This window comes from Dysidea avara, chromosome 10 (genome assembly GCF_963678975.1).
Source record: "Dysidea avara chromosome 10, odDysAvar1.4, whole genome shotgun sequence".
Classification (NCBI taxonomy): domain Eukaryota; kingdom Metazoa; phylum Porifera; class Demospongiae; order Dictyoceratida; family Dysideidae; genus Dysidea; species Dysidea avara.
In genome coordinates, this window is record NC_089281.1 from 9,564,536 (window position 1) to 9,584,262 (window position 19,727).

A 19,727-nucleotide genomic window follows, 5' to 3' on the forward strand; every position below is an offset into this window, starting at 1 on the left:
TCAATTGTCTGTCAACAGATCGAGGAAATCAATTCACTGACCGCAAGCTACTTAGAACATTTTCTTCAAGATGACAGTGACAATGAAGAAACAGGCTCAAATAATTAATCATCCATTTATATTTTTTATATGTATACAGTATATTGCTCTTAGATACATTTCAGTCTTTTGTTAGATGTCACTGTTGAGATGGCCTCAGATGTATAGTCTGCAATGTTACTTCCACTATAGGTTTTATAGTACTCTCTGCTGGTATTTCCAGAGAAGACCAACAGAGTTTTTAGACTATTATTCTTTCCAAATGCAATATCAGTGGACAACCTGCTGAGGATTTGAAACATATGCACAAAAAAGTTGATACTAACATGTCTCCAATCATGCAGGTTCTAGCTGGGTCTATCTCTGCCCTGAAAATAACATTGTGTTAATTTAATGTTCACAAATTTCAACTCACAATGACGAAATGACATCATACATAGGTTTATGAGGTTTTCCGACAATTATGGGAGTTCTTAATGAGCAATGAGAAACAGCTTTCACCACAGTACCTGTGCCTATGACATGAAAATTTTTGCCAGTATCAACACATTATACAGTTAAAATATGTACAGTACATACCTGGTATAACAATTTTTCCTTTTGTTGGCAAGACATAATCCTCATTGGTGGCAACATAATGGCACTCAGGTTTAGCTAAATACGAAGCTGCTCGGATTAGTTTCATGTAGCTGATGTGCCAATCCAAACCAACTGCTACAGCATCAACACTCTGAAAGATCATGTACTATAATATAATAATGTGAAAATATGCCTAACTGGTGGATCCAGCTCCATATTCACCCAGTCTTGTAAAGTCCCTTGCAAAGGATCAGGCTAAAACAAACAAATCAGCTAATATAATTATTTCCTTTAATTAGAACACACAAGCCAACCTACCCCTGTCCCAAAAATTTCAATTCCTTGCAATGACATTTCTTCCAAAAGTCCCTGATTGCCAACTAAAAATACTTTTCCAGTCACTTTTAATGTATGCTTTAAGTAGTGGGCAGCAACATACGTTGAAGTTACCATTTCTTCCTATATGATATTAACATTAATGGCTATGGGAAAACAAACAAAACGGTTACCAATGATCCTGAAAATCCAAGTTTTTTGAATTTTTCTAAAACATCTTTTCTTGATTTGCTGCTGTTGTTTGATACAAAAAATAGATTTTTGCCCTTTTAGGTCACACAATTAAATAATGCAAATGGACAAAACCATACTTGATCCCTTAAGTATGCTATGGCATCCTGGGCTCCTGGAATAGGATCTGCATCTCCACTCCATAGAACTCCTACAATGAACAACATAACTGTGTATATGTGACCTAATTTTAGAAAACCGTCGATATCCGTACAATTTCAAAATGCATTTTATTTGTTCATTGTTTTCTACAGGGACAGAGGAATGGACTAGCCAAGTTTCAGCTTCCTAAGTTAAGCAGCATTGGAAATACAGCCCTAGACAGCTGGACGAGCAAATAATTTGATATGTATAGAAGCTATCAAGAAAAGAATCTACAGGCGCTTACATAAACCATCATAACTTACTGATACAACGACGTACGGAATTGAATCTTGGCTCATTGTGTTCGCCATGAATTTGTGCATCCACCAAGGTATAGTTTTTCCCTCAAGCATGCTTCTTTGTTCAAGAAGGAAGGCAAATTCATTGAAAAACGATCGTTGGTAAATTCTTTTGTCACCGCAACGTAAACAAATGTCTGTAACTTTGGAATCTTTTCGTATATGGAGATGAAACAAAGATTTTTGTACTCACTATGGACAGGCGAACAAGATATGCCCAGGATTTATCCATTGGCGGCTTAATTCGCCCAGCGAGGCGATAAAAACTTGCATTTTTTTTTCTGGAGCTTGCATTTTTTACCCATAGTTTTTAAATGCGTTTTATTACAAAAGTACTGTTGTGCGTATATCGACAGTTTTCCAAAATTCGGTCACATATAAATGTATTGAAATGGTAATCACGACAAACATATAAATACATGGCACACATTTCATAAAAACAAGTCAATGATATTCAAATACTGCACAGTGGAAGATAGAAACCTCTCCTTATAACCCCACCCTGTTATTTACCACTAAAACATCAAAGTCTATATCTGGAGATGTACCATGAAGCCCAACTTCAAAGGCAAATTTCAAGGTACATATCTTATAAAACATGGCTGGCCAAGGTACATTTAGGTTAAACCATGGCTGGCTATGGTGTCACCCTTGCCATCCTATGAGTTGAGAAATGTTGATTTAAGGTGAGAACTAGTGCTATAGCATATTCACAAGTGGTTCGCCACACTTTAGAATTGGACATGCCCACTTTTTGAGTAACACGAGATAAACACCTTACAGCGAAGCTTACCCCTATAGATGTTTAGTAAATGTTGTAAGAAGTCTGTATAATAGGGCTGAGCGATACTACCGTTTTAGCGATATATAGCGATATTTTGAAAGTATCAATATCGCGATATTTTTGTTATTAATTATCGTGATACCATGCTTGTACATTACTATCATTAAAAATCCATTTGTTATGCAGTAGTTGGCTAAGAATCCTTGTAAATGACAAAGACCACCCATCTGGTTTCCCCTGCAGAGAGGTGTGAACACCATAACAACCTCAAAGCATGTGTTACAATAACTGTTACTGTAAACAAGGATGATAGTGGCTAGTTTGCTATCACCTATAAGGACTTCCTGCAGGAATGCTAAGCAATACATTATGTGGTACCAGCTATGATTGACTTATTTGTAAGTATCGTGAACTATTCAGTTCGTGAATAGTGGCTTTAGTATCGATCGTGATACTAAAATGACAGTATCGCTCAGCCCTACTGTATAATTGAACTTTTCCGTGATACTGTTAACAAACGTAGTCACAACGTTAATTGCTGTTGTTCCATAATCAAATTTCAGAGGTTGGTCTATAATGAATTCAGTGGTCGGCCTCGCATTGGTTTGGGTGCCTGCATTGGCATGGTGCACATCAGTTGTATCACGTGCCCTTGTGATTTGCCTGATATGTACACCCACACTCTCGGGCCTGACAGCCCTCAAGCTTGGGTATACATATCAGGCAAATCACTCGGGCTCATGATACAACTATTGCCTATACATGAAACCACAATCAGAGATTTGTAGAATGGTACAGCAATAGCTATATGATATACTACTTTTTGATTGAAGCATTAGCAGTAAGGAAAAATTAAGTTCGATTAGGGATCATAGAGGTGACCCTAATGGAGGTCACCTACATCTGCAGATATACTACTGGACATTTAAATCTCTAATTCAGTCGATTGTAGGTGTAGGCAACCTCCCTTGTTTCCCCAACTTTTTTTTCTATGACCTGATCAAACTTGAAATTCATTGTACTAGTTTGTTTAGTTTTTAAAGTAACATTATTATTAGTGTTGTTCCAGTACCAGCTTGTTATTTCAGTTCCAGTTCTAGAATCATAAACCTTTGGAATTACAGTTCCAGTTCTGGAACCATAACCTTTAGAATTACAGTTCCAGTTCTGGAACCATAACCTTTAGAATTATAGTTCCAGTTCTGGAACTATAGCTTTTAGAATTACAGTTCCAGTTCTAATTCTAGAACTACAACCTTTAAGATTACAGTACTGTTTTAGTTCTGCATAATTGGTTTAGTGCTCCATTTCTAAACTATGGGTTTTGATTTGATTGTGTTATGTATCTAGGCAGAGCAACTACTTGAGAGATGATTTGAAGTTAATTATCAAACATATAAACACATTTCAGAATGACAGAAACACCTAGGTAGTGAGAATTATTGGTTTCACTTCAGTGTTGCATTGGTTGTATACAATCACTGGACTGGATCGTGGACTAGACCAGTGGACAGACCACATGGACAGGACCAGTGGACAAGCCATGGACTGGACTAGTGAATAGACCATGGCCTGGACAAGTTTCTTTCTTTTTATTGCAAGTATTTAGGAAACTGGTTGTAACTACAGTATTTCTTCCACAGCGGCACTAAAGTTAGACTATACATGTAGGTGGACCTGTCAACTTACCTTACAGCTTGTATATGGAAAGCAAGATCGACAGATAAACTACAGCTACTTAATTTTGCTTACTCGAATGCCCATAACTTGTGTTAGAGGATGCATGTCACTACTATAACATTAAATGTTAAGAACAAGAAGGATGGTGGATGCACACGCACACACACAGCTAAGAGTTTAACTGTAAACGGAAGTATTTACTACTTCAATTTTTAACAGCTATTTTGCACATGTTTCAAGATTGACAAGCAAACAATTCCTGCTCAATACATTAACACAAGTTGTTATTTGTAAACAACCCTAGAAAAATGAACAAGCAATACAGGTGGGCAAAGTTGATAGGTTCATTTGCATATTCTACACATATGTAGCAATATCATTTCTTTTATAGCAGTATAGCTAAGTTCATTATCTCAAAAGCATGGAATTAACTCTAACAATGTAATGGTTTCTCCAAGCCTGAATTATTTATATAAGGCATGAGTCCAGTTGTTCAGTCCTCAAGTTCAGCCCAGTGTTTATAGCTATATAACCTTTTGCATCATTCTATTGAATACTTATCAGTTCTTGCTTTTATCAGCACACTAACTGTAGTCGTGTAATGAGCATAGTATTTGCTATTTTTATTGATAATAACTAAATGATTATGACCAATTTAAGTTCCAGTATTAGTTCTAGTACTTGATAAAGTTTCATTTTAGTTCCAGTTCCAGTTCTAGTTCCAGTATTTAGGAAAATTAATTGTTGTTCCAGTTCCAGTATTGAGAAAAGTAAAATTGTGACTGAATTTGACAAAACAAGGCTTCGATGCACAAAGCTTTGTTAGGAGATATGGCGATTTTAAGGAATCATTGTGTAATAACTCCCAGTGCCTACAGCTGTGCAAACAAAATTTGCACCAATTGTTCATCTGTTCACTAGCTATCACTGAGTGGGTGTATACATTTCTGATATCCAAAATTTGCCCTGTTTCGAGCAGCTTTTTTTCGAGCGGGTAATAATATCACAGGTGGTAGTAATAGGGTGGGAGGATGGGGGTGGATGGTGGTCTTAATATAGAGGTATAAAATGGAGTAAGAAGACGGTTGGAATCCAGAGGCCAAGTTTGGGCTCTCCATGGCCCTCCATGGCCCTCAAATTACTCCAAATTGACTGAGAACACTATTGGCGAGCTCTCTGTGAAGTCCCAGCTCACTACACACCATTATCACAAAGCCATGGCCATTTAATGGTGCCAATCTCCCACTCGTGGCTTTGACAGGGTCGGAAGAAAGCTGCTACAGAAACCAGACTTGCCAGTGCTGAAGGAAGTACAGTGTGAAATATGATAGTGTATTAGACCAGCAATCCATTTCTGGTAAAATCGTGGGTTTGATTTTGTGAGTGTGGAAGCCTTGTTATATGAAATCCGGTCACAATTATTGTTCTAGTTCTAGAACTGGAACTAAAATAAAATTGCTGGTACAGGAATTACTTTTAGTTCCAGTACTGAGAAATGGAACACTAATTATTATGACTGGTGAACTCATTCATACTGCATCAAAAGAAAAGAATGGTGCCAGAGTTCAAGTTTCGTTTTGAACGCACATTACTGACTCAAAAGTTAAGTAGCCATTACGCTTCGCTTTCAGCTATGTTCAGCCCACTAGACAGTGCTACAAATGAAGAACACTAGAAGCACCTCTGCAATAAATCCAGTCACCACAAAAAATACAGATGATCCATGCTCCCCAGCTGCAATTACTGACTCAAAAGTTAAGAGGCCATTATGCTTTGCTTTTATCTACAGTGGAACCTCACTATTACGGACATTTTAGGACCCAGAAGTTTGGCTACTTTTTGCTGTAATATAGACGTTTTCCTCTTTCATAGGTAAAAATGTATTAACCAGGCTTGTTGGGACCAATTTTTTTTGTCCTTATTATAGTGGTTTTTTCTGTTGTGTCCTAATGTAGGGAGTTTGTTAAGAGAGGTTCCACTGTATGTTCAGCCCATTATACAGTGTTAGAAATGAAGAACAGTAGGAGAAGCGCCTCTGCAATCAATCCAGTGACTACAGAAGATACGGATGATTCCTGTTTACAATTTACAAACGTAGGGAAGCCATCACGCTACTGCTAATTGACACCTTGGGCTGTCAGCAAAAAGAAATAGAACACAAAGGAGGACAAAGGTAGCGTGCATTGTACACACTGCAGTATGCCAAAAGGTACCTGTCGGGCTGAAGCAGTGTAAAGCAGTGAAAAAATTAAGCCCATAGCCTTATCTGTTATTGAGTTATGCTTGTCTGAAGGCATCAGGCAGACAAGCAAGCGGGTGGGCAGGCAGGCAGGCCAGGGACTATATGACACCAGGTGTTTATTATTTCCAATGTGCCAGCTTATTGAGACTAAGTTTAAACGATATTTGACGTAGCCTTTATGAATATGGCAACTGTATTATAACTAACATGCACGACGACACATCTCTAAATACTGCATCAAAGTGGTGGAAAACATACTGATAATGGTCATGAAAGCATGGTAGTATCGTATACTTCCTTTTAAATTTCAAGCCATGTTTCCACTGGAAATACCACCGTACCAGTGATGAGAGACAGAGAGGCTGTTTTCTGCAGCTGAAAAGTGTAAATACTTGATTCGCCTTTACCCTATTTAATTTTACAAGGAATCAAGTCCTTTTCAGTTGCAGAATACCAGTTTCCCAGCTTGAAATATTGTGCATGTTACATGCATGCACCATGCGACTTCCATGCATGTTTACTGTAACATGAGTGTTCCATATAAATAAGTGCATGTATCATGCAACATGTGTATCATGCGTATCATGCAACATGCACAGGGGGACACACATGCAGAGACCATGTTCCAGTTCCATGCATAGTACATGCATGTTGGTGTGGTGCATGTAGAATCCCACAATGAAAATTGACACTTGGTTGTTAGATAATAAAAAATAGTGAGAAATAGTTTGGTAGGTCAAAGCTTTGTGTTGTGTGCGTGTGTGCCCTACATACCGTAGGTGTTCTGAAGTAGTAACAGCTTTGAGCTTCACATAGCAGGGTGGTACAGTAGGGCCTTGATTATCCGAACAGTATAAGTGACTGCTCTATTAGAGTATTTCCAGTGTTGGGTTGGTACTTTTAAAAAGTAACATACTCCTTACTACCACTGCGATGAAACATGTTACAGTTATACATTACTTCAGTTTAAAAGTAACTAGTTATATGTTATATTACACCATGTATAAAGTTACTTCGTAAGGTAATAATATTACAATAACGAGTAGTTATACGCTACTTTACCTATGTAAAATAACTACCCATTAGATATTACTAACCTAAGAAATGTAGCGCATTATATTACTCCGTTACTGCATTAAGTAATAATATATTATGTAACGCGTTACAAATATAACACATTACGCCCAATACTGAGTATTTCGTCATTAGGTGAATGTTCTATTAGAGTAAATGTATGTTCTATTAGAGTAGTTGAGCGGAACTCTGTATATAAATTAATGGGCTTTAGTTATCTGAACAAATTCACTTATCTGAACACTTTTATGATTGAACTGGCACACAGGTGTTCAGATAATGGAGGTCCTACTGTATATAGCCATTAGATACAGCAGTAACCATAGTAATAACAGACACCATGCATGGTACATGTGGGTCATTCCATACCAAATCAACCAAAAAAAATCCGGACCCCTTCGGATTTTCATGAAATTTGGTATAGACATGGACTCTACTAAGAAACTTTCTCACACCAAAATTTGGCCAATTTTATTGATCTCCCTTTAAGATATGACCGCTCAAAGCTTATTAGAAAATATTACAGCAGCTTACACAGGTTTAATAAAATGGCCATAACTTAGTCAGTGATTTCCACAGAACCTTTCTGTTTAGATTTTTGGAATGCTTATTAAATTTCCTTTCAAGTGATATATAATTCATTATAATTATTCAAAGGAAAAGGTCAAACCACAAAAATGTGACTTTTTCCTTTGATCTTAATTATTTCAAAAACGGATATTTTAATTGCTTTTATTTTTTGTTCAAATATTCTTCTAATAGCTTTCTTTCATGCCAGTAAGTTTGAAGTTGGGATGGCAAGTAGACCATGAGTTATGGCTACATACATAATTCTTATTGATGTTTGCATGCTACAGGGGGTATAACTATGAACACTACTATAACAATACAAACTTTTAAATTCAATTATAGTATGGAATGATTGGAATCTCATAAGAATGTGGTTACACATACAGTTGGAGGCATAGTACACAGGTATAATCATGAGATTAAACAGAAGTATCATTTTATGGTTATCAATGCAGTTTTGATAACTGGTGAAAATACTGTCAAAAGTCCATAGCTAATAGAGATTTTGTGCCATATATTGGGAAGGTTTGGTACTTAAGTTTGGTGAAGAAAATAGTTTGACAAAATTGTGAAACTTCATAATAGGAGGGTTTTAATTTGGTAAAGTAACCAAATTTGCCGAACAATTTCTCCGCTAAGCTTTTCTGTTGTTATTTTGTATAGTGCTTGTCCGACATGCATAGGCTAGGTATAACAACTGGGGGGGAGGGCAAGGGGAGCTAGAGCCCCCTAATGATTTTCTATGTTTAGTGTGCAAAACGATCGAAGTACTCTAATAGAATAGTCAGTTGAGCAGTCATTGTATAAAATTGCCCTCACAATTGATATCAGAAGGCAAAATTTTCCTGTGGGGGCATGCTCCCAGACCCCCTAGAGGGGTTGTGTCCGCATGTTTATACTGTCCTTTACAACCACCTGGAAAAGAGCCCCCCCCCCCCCCCATTGAAAAATATTCAGCTACGCCTATGACATGTATAATTTGTTTTGCGGGATCTGTATGTAATGTTTTTTGATGTAATAACTATACTTCATAAAGTCACAAGGAAAACTCCAGATGGGGAACAATATAGGCTATAGCATTGCCTTGTCGTCAGAGATACTATAGCAATTTAGGTGGTAGAGTACAGACTGTCTGTGGGATCAAGACCTCTCTATATTTACTCTGTATATTGGCATGAATTTTCAAAAATGTATTGCACCAGTAACACTTAGACACTGGAAAACTTCATATATGGACATCAACATAGACAAAAGCATTATTGAATATTTCAAAACCAAAAGATAAATTTGTAAAAGAATATTTTCATTGTCTGAAATTTGAGTATCAGTGGGTTACATTTATTGCTGGACATACGTACAGTAGTTCACCATCAAACACTGTATTCTGATTAATCTTAATTGACTGTACAACACCAATGGTGGTACTATATATGTCCAGCAATGAATGGAATCCATGCACTGATATACTAGAATACTTAACAACAAATCCTACCATTTCACACACTTTTTGTGTTGCTTTTCATGAACTAATGAATGAAATTACCTTAGATTATCATATTTTTAAAATTGATAAAATTATAGAATTTTAGTCTGCATAGATTAAGCAGTATACGTATACACTATATACCCTATCAAATAAGCTATGCTAAGTAACTTTTGTACGTACAATAATAATAATATATATATTTACTGAAAAGAAGTTGGATCCCTATGCAAGTTTGTAGTTTTTGATGTGTATTTAGCTTTTCACATAACTGCTTGCATAACTTATTCTAAAGCGGTAATCAAAATGCCCTGTAACTTTTTTTTTGCTGTACCATTGGTGAACACTAAATGTTGTAAGTGTACTGTAGGATAACTTAAACTGTCACTGACTTGATGCATTTTTCATGAAAAATCAGGAGCTGTAGGTGCACCTCATACTCAATTTGCAAAAATTCGAGAAATTGGTTTACGTACATTATCAGTGTCCAATTGTGTGTAACTACTCCAAATTTCATGGTCATACCACATTCTATTACTGAGTTACAAAATTTTAAAAACATTACCAGATTTTGGAACAGTACACTAATCCCCTCTGAAGTTTTCTTTGCACTGGCACTTTCTTGTGATTTTATGAAATGTAGCTGTTATGTCAAAAAACTTTGCATACAGATCTTACAAAACAAATTATACATATATTGTAAAAGACGCTATACGAGAAGTTGGCAGGGGAGTTGTTTGGCGAAGAAATGGAAACTAAAACCCTTTTCCTTACCAAACTTACAGTACCATAAGATAATTTACCACCAAACCTCCCCAATATAATTATGGTATACAACCTCTATTATGGACTTTTGACGATATTTGCACCAGTTGTCATAACTGCATTGATATACATAACATGGGTATATTGGTGTGCCTCAGCAATGGAGAGTATTAATACTTCTGTTTAATGTTGTGATTATGCCTGTGTACTATGCCTCCAACTGTATGTGTATTACAACTTGACCACATTCTGATGAGATTCCAATCATTCCATACTATAATTGAATTTTAAAGTTTGTATTGTTATAGTAGTGTTCATAGTTATACCCCCTGTAGCATGCAAACATCAATAAGAATTATGTATGTAGCCATAACTCATGGTCTACTTGCCATCCCAACTTCAAACTTACTGGCATGAAAGAAAGCTATTAGAAGAATATTTGAACAAAAAATAAAAGCAATTAAAATATCCGTTTTTGAAATAATTAAGATCAAAGGAAAAAGTCACATTTTTGTGGTTTGACCTTTTCCTTTGAGTAATTATAATGAATTATATATCACTTGAAAGAGAATTTAATAAGCATTCCAAAAATCTAAACAGAAAGGTTCTGTGGAAATCACCAACAAAGTTATGGCCATTTTATTAAACCTGTGTAAACTGCTGTAATATTTTCTAATAAACTTTGAGCGGTCATATCTTAAAGGGAGATCAATAGAATTGGCCAAATTTTGGTGTGAGAAAGTTTCTTAGTAGAGTCCATGTCTATGCCAAATTTCATGAAAATCCGAAGGGGTCTGGATTTTTTTTGGTTGATTTGGCATGGAATGACCCATGTGCAATATTTTGAGCTGGGTTGTTATAGGGCACACTTTATGTAACTAATGTCTTTGTATCTAATGTCTTTGAGCAGGCTATAGGACCAGGTGTCCTACAGACCTTCAGCACTTGTGCTGTAAAGCTTTAAAAAAAAAAAAAATTAAATTTGTGCATGCGGCTTGAACAATTTGAGACTGTGTCCTCTTGTTGCACTAGACAATTGTCGGTGAAAAAACATTTCAGACTGTAAACTGACATTGCCAAAATATTGTACACCATCAACATATCTGCACGATGTCTTTGGTAAGATAGTGAAGGAAGATTTAGAGCACTTAGACAATCATCATATTCTAAATTAAAAAGTTCTGGAATACATTTCGTAGCTCTTCTTTGTACCTTTTCCAACATCTGAAAATCACCAATATAATCAGGTCCCCAGACAACATTGGCATACTCCATCACTGGTCTTAGTAGAGATTTATAAAGTATAGGAAGTGATCTGGTGTTTAGCGAGTTGAATGTTCTTTTATAGGGGTGTATATTATCTATGGTCTGGCCATGTGAGAACCCAACTTCAAACCTCCCTCTTTGTCATTTGCATCTATGGATAATTGATATTGTACAGGCACCTAGGCACAGAGCAGCGGTTTGGAGGTAACCACTTTCACTTAAAATCCTAGTGTCGCGTAGCCAGACCCTATTTCTCTGTACGGCGCTTATTGATTGGAAATTATAAGCGTATAATTTCTAATCAATAAGCGCCGTGCGGAGAAATAGGGTCTAGCCCGAGGGGTCTGCAACAAGCTAGAAATCTCGTAGGTCCACAATTGAAATCTTTACTACAAATTCCCGGAATCCTGAAATCTTATAACTTCAAAGTTCCCAGAAATTTCAGACATGTCCAGATATTATACGTGTATAAAAACATGTTTTCCCCGATACGAACTGAGTTGGCAATGGTTGGTTTACATTAGTCGGCTGGATTCGGCTCCTCGGTAAGTCATAGCATGTAGCTACATGTAGTAGCTACGATTTACTCTACTATATTAGTGTTCATAGTGTTACCCAATTGGTGCTCGAATCCGCGCTTGACTTGGCATTTAATACTAAAGCTAACTGAGCTCGAGTTAAGTGGAGAAGCAGTTGGCTAGGACACAAACTAGGACAAGCAGCTGGCTGGGACACGCAGAACTCTACTGGATATTATTGGCTGAGCTAATTGGGATTCTCCGAGGGATTCTTTATCAGCCTGAATATAGAATTATGTAGCTGTTAACTTAATACTTAGCATAATTATACTTGCACACATTTAGCTAAAATTTGAAACTGGCTGCATGCTCCACTGAAGCTGGCTGGAGAAATGGCTGATCGTGATTGTGTGTTTGCCGCTGCATATTGCACTGCACTGGCACATGGGCAAGATCCTGGATCATTTGTGTACATTCAACTGAAGTATTATGAGAAAACATTTAGAGCAGTGTTTGTCCAATACGAAGACGACTCCCTTTCCAGTGATCAAGGCAAGAAGAGGTGGAAATCCAAGGTATGGTGAAGTTGATGTCTATTGTCAATGCAGACCAATAGATGATGGAAGCCCAATGGTGTATTGTGACAAATGCAATGAATGGTTTCACCTGAGTTATGCAAAAGCTAAGGTGATTGCAGAAGACAGGTGGTACTGCCAGACTTGCTCTCTAGTTTAATCATTGCTTTTAATACTTACATTTAGCCAACGACTAACACAATAATCATCAAGCATATAACTAATTGAAATTTAGAAATCTTCACAAGGATCTTGAAATCTTCCCTGGAATCTTGAAATATTTGGGTAAAATCTAAAGATTTCGAAATCCCGTAGGCGATTTAGCTTGGTTTGGTACCCCTCGGTCTAGCCATAGATAATATACACCCCCTATGGTCTGGCTACGCGGACTATTAAAATTCCCCATCCTCTGATCCCCCAACACACATACACACGCACGCGCGCGCACACACACTATATTATACAAACAGCAAAAGAAAAAGTGTCTAGGTTGCGGGATGCGAGATTTACCGTCACAGTCAATTAAAAATGTATCAACAGAATCCAGTAGTTTCTTCCAATCAGCTGAGCATTTCAATTCTTCAGACGCCATCTCCATCACCTTGAAATCGCATAACCGCAAACCACTACGCACGTGATCCATGATCGGGAAAGAACCTTCACTTCCTGTTCTCAGAAAGCGGTTTTGTCGCGCTGTGAAGTATATGGTTTTAAGATTCTTATTCTAGGTTAATCTTTTAGTATATTACTGTCCGTAAATAGTTCACTTCCAACTTGGTGAAAGACTTCGTCATATTTTCGGTTTTGTACGGTGAGAGACTACGTTACTAAATTACTACTTGGTGTTGTCGTTGTGTAGTTTGTAGAATACTATTTGTTTGTGTATAGTTGTTGATAATTCACTAAAATTCACAAAGTTAGTCAAGAGTTCTTAACCACATGTTCATTTCCTGGTTTCGGTTTTATAGTAATAAAATATGGTAGCGCCTTGAGTCAAGAAAGAGTTCAGACTGCCTTAACTTTACATTTGAGTACACTCCTGCATAGATGTTTAGCACGTTGAAGCATGTATATATGTATTTCTGTTTTTTTTTTTCTGGATTTGCGCGCTGGTAATTTGCTATTTCCTCTTTAGCATATGATGCCTTGTGACCAGGATGTGTCACGAAAGCGATTTCAACGCAGTCCCTCCTTGGAGAATCTTGATGAGTTTAGTATTGAACATCAACAGCAGACATTATTGGATCTGTCGCTTGGAAAGTTGCACCAGGAACAGGCACAACCAATTGAACCATGTCTCCTCAAATCAGTGCTAATTAGTAATGCAGTGCGTGCTCTTCAGCATCACATGTTTACTGCAACAATGTCGCCATCAGTGGAAGTGATTACTGAAGTCAAAGAAGACAGTGAAACTACAAACTTTATTGTGAATACTTTTAACAGTAGTGATTATTGTTTCACTCCATCATCGCCTATTGCACCACAGAAATTTCCAAAACTAGATTCTTCATTCGAATGCAGTCCGCTTACACTTACACAACAAGCAACTGATGAAGGCTTTGTTCACTCATTATTACCAGTGACTGATAAAAGTAGTGATTTTCTGAAATCCAACATTCATCCTTTTTTTTCACACAAATGCACCTCTGCACATACATCATACACCAGTTCTGTCCATTGTATTAATATTGAGAATCATGCCACTGAAACAGTAACAGTTAATGGCAATAGTTCAGTGGAAGAGAAATGTGAGTTGTCTAGTGAGGCACGTAAATGTAGCAGTGAACCAGACAGTAATTTTGACAGTATGGATACTTCACTCAGTCCGCTTGATTTAAAAGGAATTGACCCTTTGTTGTATGATTTTGATGCACGTACTCCACCCATGTTACCGAGTCCTTGTGAGATGAAAGTTGGTCACTTTTCATCCTGCAGTGTGGCAGCTAATGTAACTAGTGCCATAGATGATAATTCTAAGGATATGGAAAGTGATCCGTCTGTCTTGCTAGATGAAATAGTGAATATGCTAATTGAAACTTAATTCATTTGACAATTGACTGTCACAGAAATTCATTCAATTCATCTGTAAGCTCTAAGCTTTGGTCATTATGTATTTATTGTATATCATCACAGTCTTTTGTCAATGTGATTTTTATTTCTTTACAGATCTACCTTATTTCTGTGTTTATGTATTATATTACTTTTCTTCATTGGATATATCCTTTTTTACTAACAGTTTTTATGTAGGTATTTAAACCTGTGAATATGTACAGTTGCATACTTACAATCCAGGTTATATCACTGCCACGTTTTGTACCATAACCTGTAATAATTTAATATACAATATATATTATGTGCTTTAAAAGTTGTCAGGATTATGATGATCTTCGCCAACCTCTTCCAATATTTCATTATATTCTGTCATTGCAACTTGCTTTGTAGTAACATGAAGATACAAAGTTCTATTGGAGAGAAAGATGTAGTTTGAATTGGTGTTGAATATTTGCTTACAATAAAAATGGCACAGATAACAAAACTGCCATAACATGGAAACACAATCCAGGATAGAGTTTTCTTGTCAGTGGGTAGACTGCGTTGTACAATACAGATGCTAATACCATGCATACCATCTCAATTGATGCCAAACCACTAAATACTACACCTATAATTAAATCGTATAATATATTTCATTAAACATTTCAAAAAACCTTCTTTATCTCTTGGGCAATACTTCGACATCATTGCTCGTAATACTGGTACCACGCAACCTCGAAAAGCACCCAAAATGGGAACTACAAATAAAAAATAGTTCAAATTTAAATCATTAACAACCTCACCTGTTAAAACAATCCAACTGTAGTAAGAAAGGCCTAGTGCTACCAAAGCCACAGCACCACTCAGCAAACCAATAATAATGATGATGGTATCTTTTAGTTTCTTTGATAGTAGTGGCAGTAAAAATAATGATGCAAAACCATTAAATGCAACTTTTAGAGATAAAAAGTAGCCAATATTCTCTGGAGACCAGCAAAGTGGCTTTCCCAGTGAGAATAAGACAACCACATCAGACAGACCTAAAAAATTAATTTCCACAAACAAGAAAATGAGCAGCAGTGGTAAAAGAATGTTAAAATGTTCACCATGTATAAAAACTTCGACAAACGATTTCATATTCTGTTGCAAAACAGTAATCAAATTAAACGTTGCACCTTTTTTAGCTTTAACTGACTCAGGAATAAGACATGGAATAATGCAAGCAATAAATACAGCAATGTGTAATGCAGCAACAGCATAAAATGGCTGGACATAGTTTCCACCTTTCAGCCATAAACCACCTATCAATCCACCCAAACTGCCACCAATGTACGTCATTGATTCTAAAATTCCAAAGCGGCATGTTCTATCCTGAATACTACTGATGTCTGCCATGTATGAATAAACTGCTAGATTAACAACAGTAAATCCACCCATACAACCAGATATTGATGCTCCAAATAAGAATACATATTTTGGTAGTGCAGCATAGTATGTCATAAGAATAACAATCATATTGATGGTACCACCTGCCGATGCTATTATAATTAGAATCTTTCTGCCAATGTGATCTGATGCACCTCCAGCCACCAAAGCTGATAAAATGGATGGTATTCCATTGGCAATATTAATATACAATAACCAGTGTGAAGTGGCTGTTTGTACATGCTGTTCCACATCACTCGGTTTTCCACACTGAGAATTCGTTTCATTCTGACCATTCTCGCATCCCTTTGTATCTTCGCATATCATCGCGTAAATCAGTTGCTGCAGTACAGGGTAAGATAGAAAACCACCCAACATAAACATTAACAACACCGGCTCCACGGTTGGCCTGATAATGTATCGTTTACATCCAGACGCCATCCACTAGTTTGTGCAGGTACCAGCATGTAACAGTGCGAATATGTGATGTGGTGAAAGGTGAAAACGTGCTTCCAACCTGGCCCGCACGTGCCAAAAAAAATTGCTGGAATGATAGGCATGATTTAGAGTTCGAGAAACAAGTTTACCATATCGGGAGAGACGGAAATGAGTGATGCAAAAGATCTTGATTTAGACAGTATTATTGGAAGACTACTAGAGGGTGAGAAACGTAGTACTTCCTAGTCAAGTTAGAAGTAGGTTCAAAGTTTTAAAAGTTCATATCTTTTCGTTATGTAGTTCGTGGGTCACGTTCGTTGAAGACAGTACAACTGACAGAAAACGAAGTGAGACAGTTGTGTCTCAGGTCTCGCGAGATATTTCTCAATCAGCCAATTTTATTGGAGTTAACAGCTCCTTTAAAAATATGCGGTGTGCATTGTATTGTTTGATGTTAGAAATCATAATTCAGATTCCTATTTCAGGTGACATTCATGGACAGTACACGGACTTACTCAGGCTGTTTGAGTATGGAACTTTTCCTCCTGATGCAAACTACCTCTTCCTTGGAGATTATGTTGACAGAGGGAAGCAGTCTTTGGAAACCATTTGTCTCCTATTAGCCTATAAAATAAAGTACCCGGAAAATTTCTTTCTCTTACGAGGGAATCATGAATGTGCCAGCATTAATAGGATATATGGTTTCTATGATGAGTGTAAGTGTAAGCATAGTTGCAAATTTCACTATTATTTACAATCCTGTGTGTACAGGCAAGCGTCGTTATAACATCAAATTGTGGAAAACCTTTACTGACTGCTTCAATTGTTTGCCTGTGGCAGCCATTGTTGATGACAAAATCTTCTGTTGTCATGGAGGTAAGTAAGACTTAAAAGTGTGCCATAGTCCTGCTAGTAATAGATAATGTATTGTTTAAGACATATGCTGTGTTTACAATGGCATTAGCATGCACATAAATAGGCATAGTATCAGAGGAAGTTCCAATACCTGTACTTTACTTTTTTCCTGAGTGATATTATCCCTTAAATGTTTGCAAATAACTACTTGAATATTAAATATACTACATATATAGTGATAAACCTCTAAATAGTCTTAAACCGAAGTATTATGCCCTGCAGGGAGCCTGTATTCCACGGAATAGCAGAATTACGGAATAAGCGAAAATCACATTCTAAATATTTTATAGCCTCTATAACGTTTTAATATACATTCCTCACTTCATAGAGAACACAATCACGATGGCATCATAGATAATATACGAACATGGATTGGAAACGCCGTATTATTTACGTAGTGACGTCATAGACCATCCTCGTTATGGTGCGAAAAGTTTACAGTCGTTACAGGTGGAACATTTTGCATTTCTTGTAAGCTACAAATACTTGTTTGTTGGTTATAGCTGGGTTACAAAGCACCTACACTAATTGGAGGCTGGACTGGTTATGGATACTGGCGAGTAGCAAACAACAGCATAACAAGATGCAAGTTGAAAGGTGAAGTATAGTGTTTCATAACGGTTGGGCAAATTTCCTGAAGAAATAAAAAGTGCAGCATCGTTTGTTTTCTGTTCTTAACTTCACTTATAGCAGGCAGAGTGGCTTTAGCTAACCAGGTATCCAAAGTTTCACTGTATACTCAGACTGTTTGGATAAAACGACAGATAAAACGACAGAAAACAGGCGCTACTTTGGGCAATTGTTTTACCCAAGCCGAACAAGTCTTTGGCTAAAAATTCCTTTCAGTTTATCAAACATTTATTTGATTGTGGCGTAGAGGCTATGTTAAGATAGCTGGTAAAGATGCTTCTGAAATATTTTCCTGCCAGTATCCACCTGTCGCCAATGATATTCCCTCCAATGTCCACAGACAAGCTGTGTTCTTGTTCAGTACAAAACGTTACACAATAAACAATGTAAAAAGAATGTCCACGCCTTGAAACTAGCCTTCAAACAAGCGAGAGAAAGCCAAACAGCCACCTAGTACATTTCAACAAATTTCCCAATGTATTGGCGCACTGTAACTAGGATAGGTAAATAATTTAAAGGGCGTTTCCAATCCATGTTCGTGTATTATCTATGATGGCATCGATCCTCGGGGCGATCTTTAAATAGGATATGTACAAAGATATTCACTGTAGAACAATCTAACTAAGCTAAACTACCATCAAATACACTTCACTACACAATCGCTAGAAAACTAGAAGTTCTTTGTGCTATACTTACTCATACCAGCTGTCACACACAAGTAACCGCCCGAATTTATTAGAGTTATATACGAAGTGTTAGAGCCAAGGTTGGAGCTCTGATGTTGGGAGCTGAAAGCAGTATTATACTCCGAATTTATTTGAAACACTTTAGGAAATGGTAACAGAGTTATAAGAAAGGTCAGATTATTCCATGCATGCATGCAGGGTAGCTACCTAGGGGGTGGATTGTTTTGTCCTAAACTCTTCGGCCAGTTAGCTAGCTGCTCGTGTGTGACAGCTGGTATGAGCAAGTACAGCACAAAGAACTTCTAGTTTTCTAGCGATTGTGTAGTGAAGTGTATTTAACAGTAGTTTAGCTTAGTTAGGTTGTTCTAGAGTGAATATCTTTGTACATGTCCTATTTACAGATCGTCCCTAGGATCGATGCCATAGTGATTGTGTTCTCTACAAGGTGCGGAATGTATATTAAAATGTTGTAGAGGCTATAAACAATAACAAAATATTTAGAATGTGGTTTTTGCTTATTCCGTAATTCCGCTATTCCGTATTCTGTGGAATACAGGCTCCCTGCCCTGCATGTGCACTTAAACTGGTCTTAAATCTCTGTCTTTTTTTACTCAATTAAAAGCACACTTTTCACGTTACAACTGTGAACAAGCCAAGACACAAGCTTCAAGAAAACAATGGATTAACTTGGATTTGCATTCAAGTTAATTACTGCGATTAGTTTTCATAGTGTAACAGGCTGCTTATCAGTTTAACAGGTAACGGGTGGTGATAAGGCATTATATACTTAACCTTACATGTTTACAGCACAATAATGATGACTTAGCTTATCACTCACCTTTTATTATAGATCAGTTTTAAGTGCAAGGCTTGATATTGGCTTGAGTGTCACGTCCCAAGGCTTGTGCAAGACCTTTGTTGTATATTAGTATTGTTTTGGGGATTTTGGAAAAGGCTTGTTTGTTTGCGATCCATTCCATGTTCTAGTCACATCTCACTTCTATACAGAGGTTT

At 37.0% G+C, this 19,727-nt stretch overlaps 5 protein-coding genes across 7 annotated transcripts in view; 3 read left to right on the forward strand and 2 right to left on the reverse strand.

Moving 5' to 3' along the window:
• Positions 1-176, forward strand: part of LOC136237111 (pleckstrin homology domain-containing family H member 1-like) — a 55,359-nt gene extending 55,183 nt beyond the window's left edge. For both annotated transcript variants that reach the window (XM_066027399.1, XM_066027400.1), the window contains one exon: positions 19-176. In XM_066027399.1, the coding sequence (XP_065883471.1) occupies positions 19-108 (90 nt within the window). In that variant the 3' untranslated portion in view covers positions 109-176. The remainder of the gene's footprint in view (positions 1-18) is intronic.
• LOC136237122 (uncharacterized) lies at positions 72-13,251 on the reverse strand. Its single transcript, XM_066027420.1, has 9 exons — positions 13,096-13,251; positions 1,266-1,336; positions 1,128-1,220; positions 937-1,077; positions 817-873; positions 619-769; positions 455-554; positions 366-407; positions 72-321 (listed from the first exon to the last, which is right to left on the reverse strand). The coding sequence occupies exons 1-9, from the start codon at positions 13,226-13,228 to the stop codon at positions 150-152; spliced, it is 960 nt and encodes a 319-aa protein (XP_065883492.1). The 5' UTR covers positions 13,229-13,251; the 3' UTR covers positions 72-149.
• On the forward strand, positions 13,201-15,047 carry LOC136237123 (uncharacterized). Its single transcript, XM_066027421.1, has 2 exons — positions 13,201-13,396; positions 13,721-15,047. Exon 2 carries the CDS (start codon positions 13,724-13,726, stop codon positions 14,624-14,626), a length of 903 nt encoding a protein of 300 aa, XP_065883493.1. The 5' UTR covers positions 13,201-13,396; positions 13,721-13,723; the 3' UTR covers positions 14,627-15,047.
• Positions 14,742-16,707, reverse strand: LOC136237115 (proton-coupled folate transporter-like). Of its 2 annotated transcripts, none has more exons than XM_066027407.1 (4): positions 15,423-16,707; positions 15,294-15,377; positions 15,097-15,196; positions 14,742-15,047 (listed from the first exon to the last, which is right to left on the reverse strand). In XM_066027407.1, exons 1-4 carry the CDS (start codon positions 16,483-16,485, stop codon positions 14,945-14,947), a joined length of 1,350 nt encoding a protein of 449 aa, XP_065883479.1. In that variant the 5' UTR covers positions 16,486-16,707; the 3' UTR covers positions 14,742-14,944. The 2 variants fall into 2 exon arrangements, with proteins under 2 accessions (XP_065883479.1, XP_065883478.1); XM_066027406.1 differs by having other exon boundaries at positions 14,746-15,047; positions 15,097-15,247; positions 15,423-16,695.
• The window catches only part of LOC136237121 (serine/threonine-protein phosphatase PP1-beta catalytic subunit), a 35,182-nt gene continuing 32,002 nt past the window's right edge, over positions 16,548-19,727 (forward strand). Inside the window, exons 1-4 of the mRNA XM_066027419.1 lie at positions 16,548-16,705; positions 16,783-16,914; positions 16,968-17,198; positions 17,254-17,358. Of these exons, the coding sequence (XP_065883491.1) occupies positions 16,651-16,705; positions 16,783-16,914; positions 16,968-17,198; positions 17,254-17,358 (523 nt within the window). The 5' untranslated portion in view covers positions 16,548-16,650. The remainder of the gene's footprint in view (positions 16,706-16,782; positions 16,915-16,967; positions 17,199-17,253; positions 17,359-19,727) is intronic.

Excerpts from the sequence above, each read along its gene's own strand:
- LOC136237123 (XM_066027421.1), top strand. The coding sequence starts at position 13,724 with ATGATGCCTTGTGACCAGGATGTGTCACGAAAGCGATTTCAACGCAGT.
- LOC136237115 (XM_066027406.1), bottom strand. The coding sequence starts at position 16,485 with ATGGCGTCTGGATGTAAACGATACATTATCAGGCCAACCGTGGAGCCG. Across the intron at positions 15,378-15,422 it reads CAGTTGGATTGTTTTAACAG|TTCCCATTTTGGGTGCTTTT; the intron begins GTGAGGTTGTTA and ends TTTTATTTGTAG. Across the intron at positions 15,248-15,293 it reads TTGCCCAAGAGATAAAGAAG|GTGTAGTATTTAGTGGTTTG; the intron begins GTTTTTTGAAAT and ends ATTTAATTATAG.
- LOC136237122 (XM_066027420.1), bottom strand. The coding sequence starts at position 13,228 with ATGGATCACGTGCGTAGTGGTTTGCGGTTATGCGATTTCAAGGTGATG. Across the intron at positions 770-816 it reads ATATGGAGCTGGATCCACCA|AGTGTTGATGCTGTAGCAGT; the intron begins GTTAGGCATATT and ends ATGATCTTTCAG. Across the intron at positions 555-618 it reads AGGAAAAATTGTTATACCAG|GCACAGGTACTGTGGTGAAA; the intron begins GTATGTACTGTA and ends TTCATGTCATAG.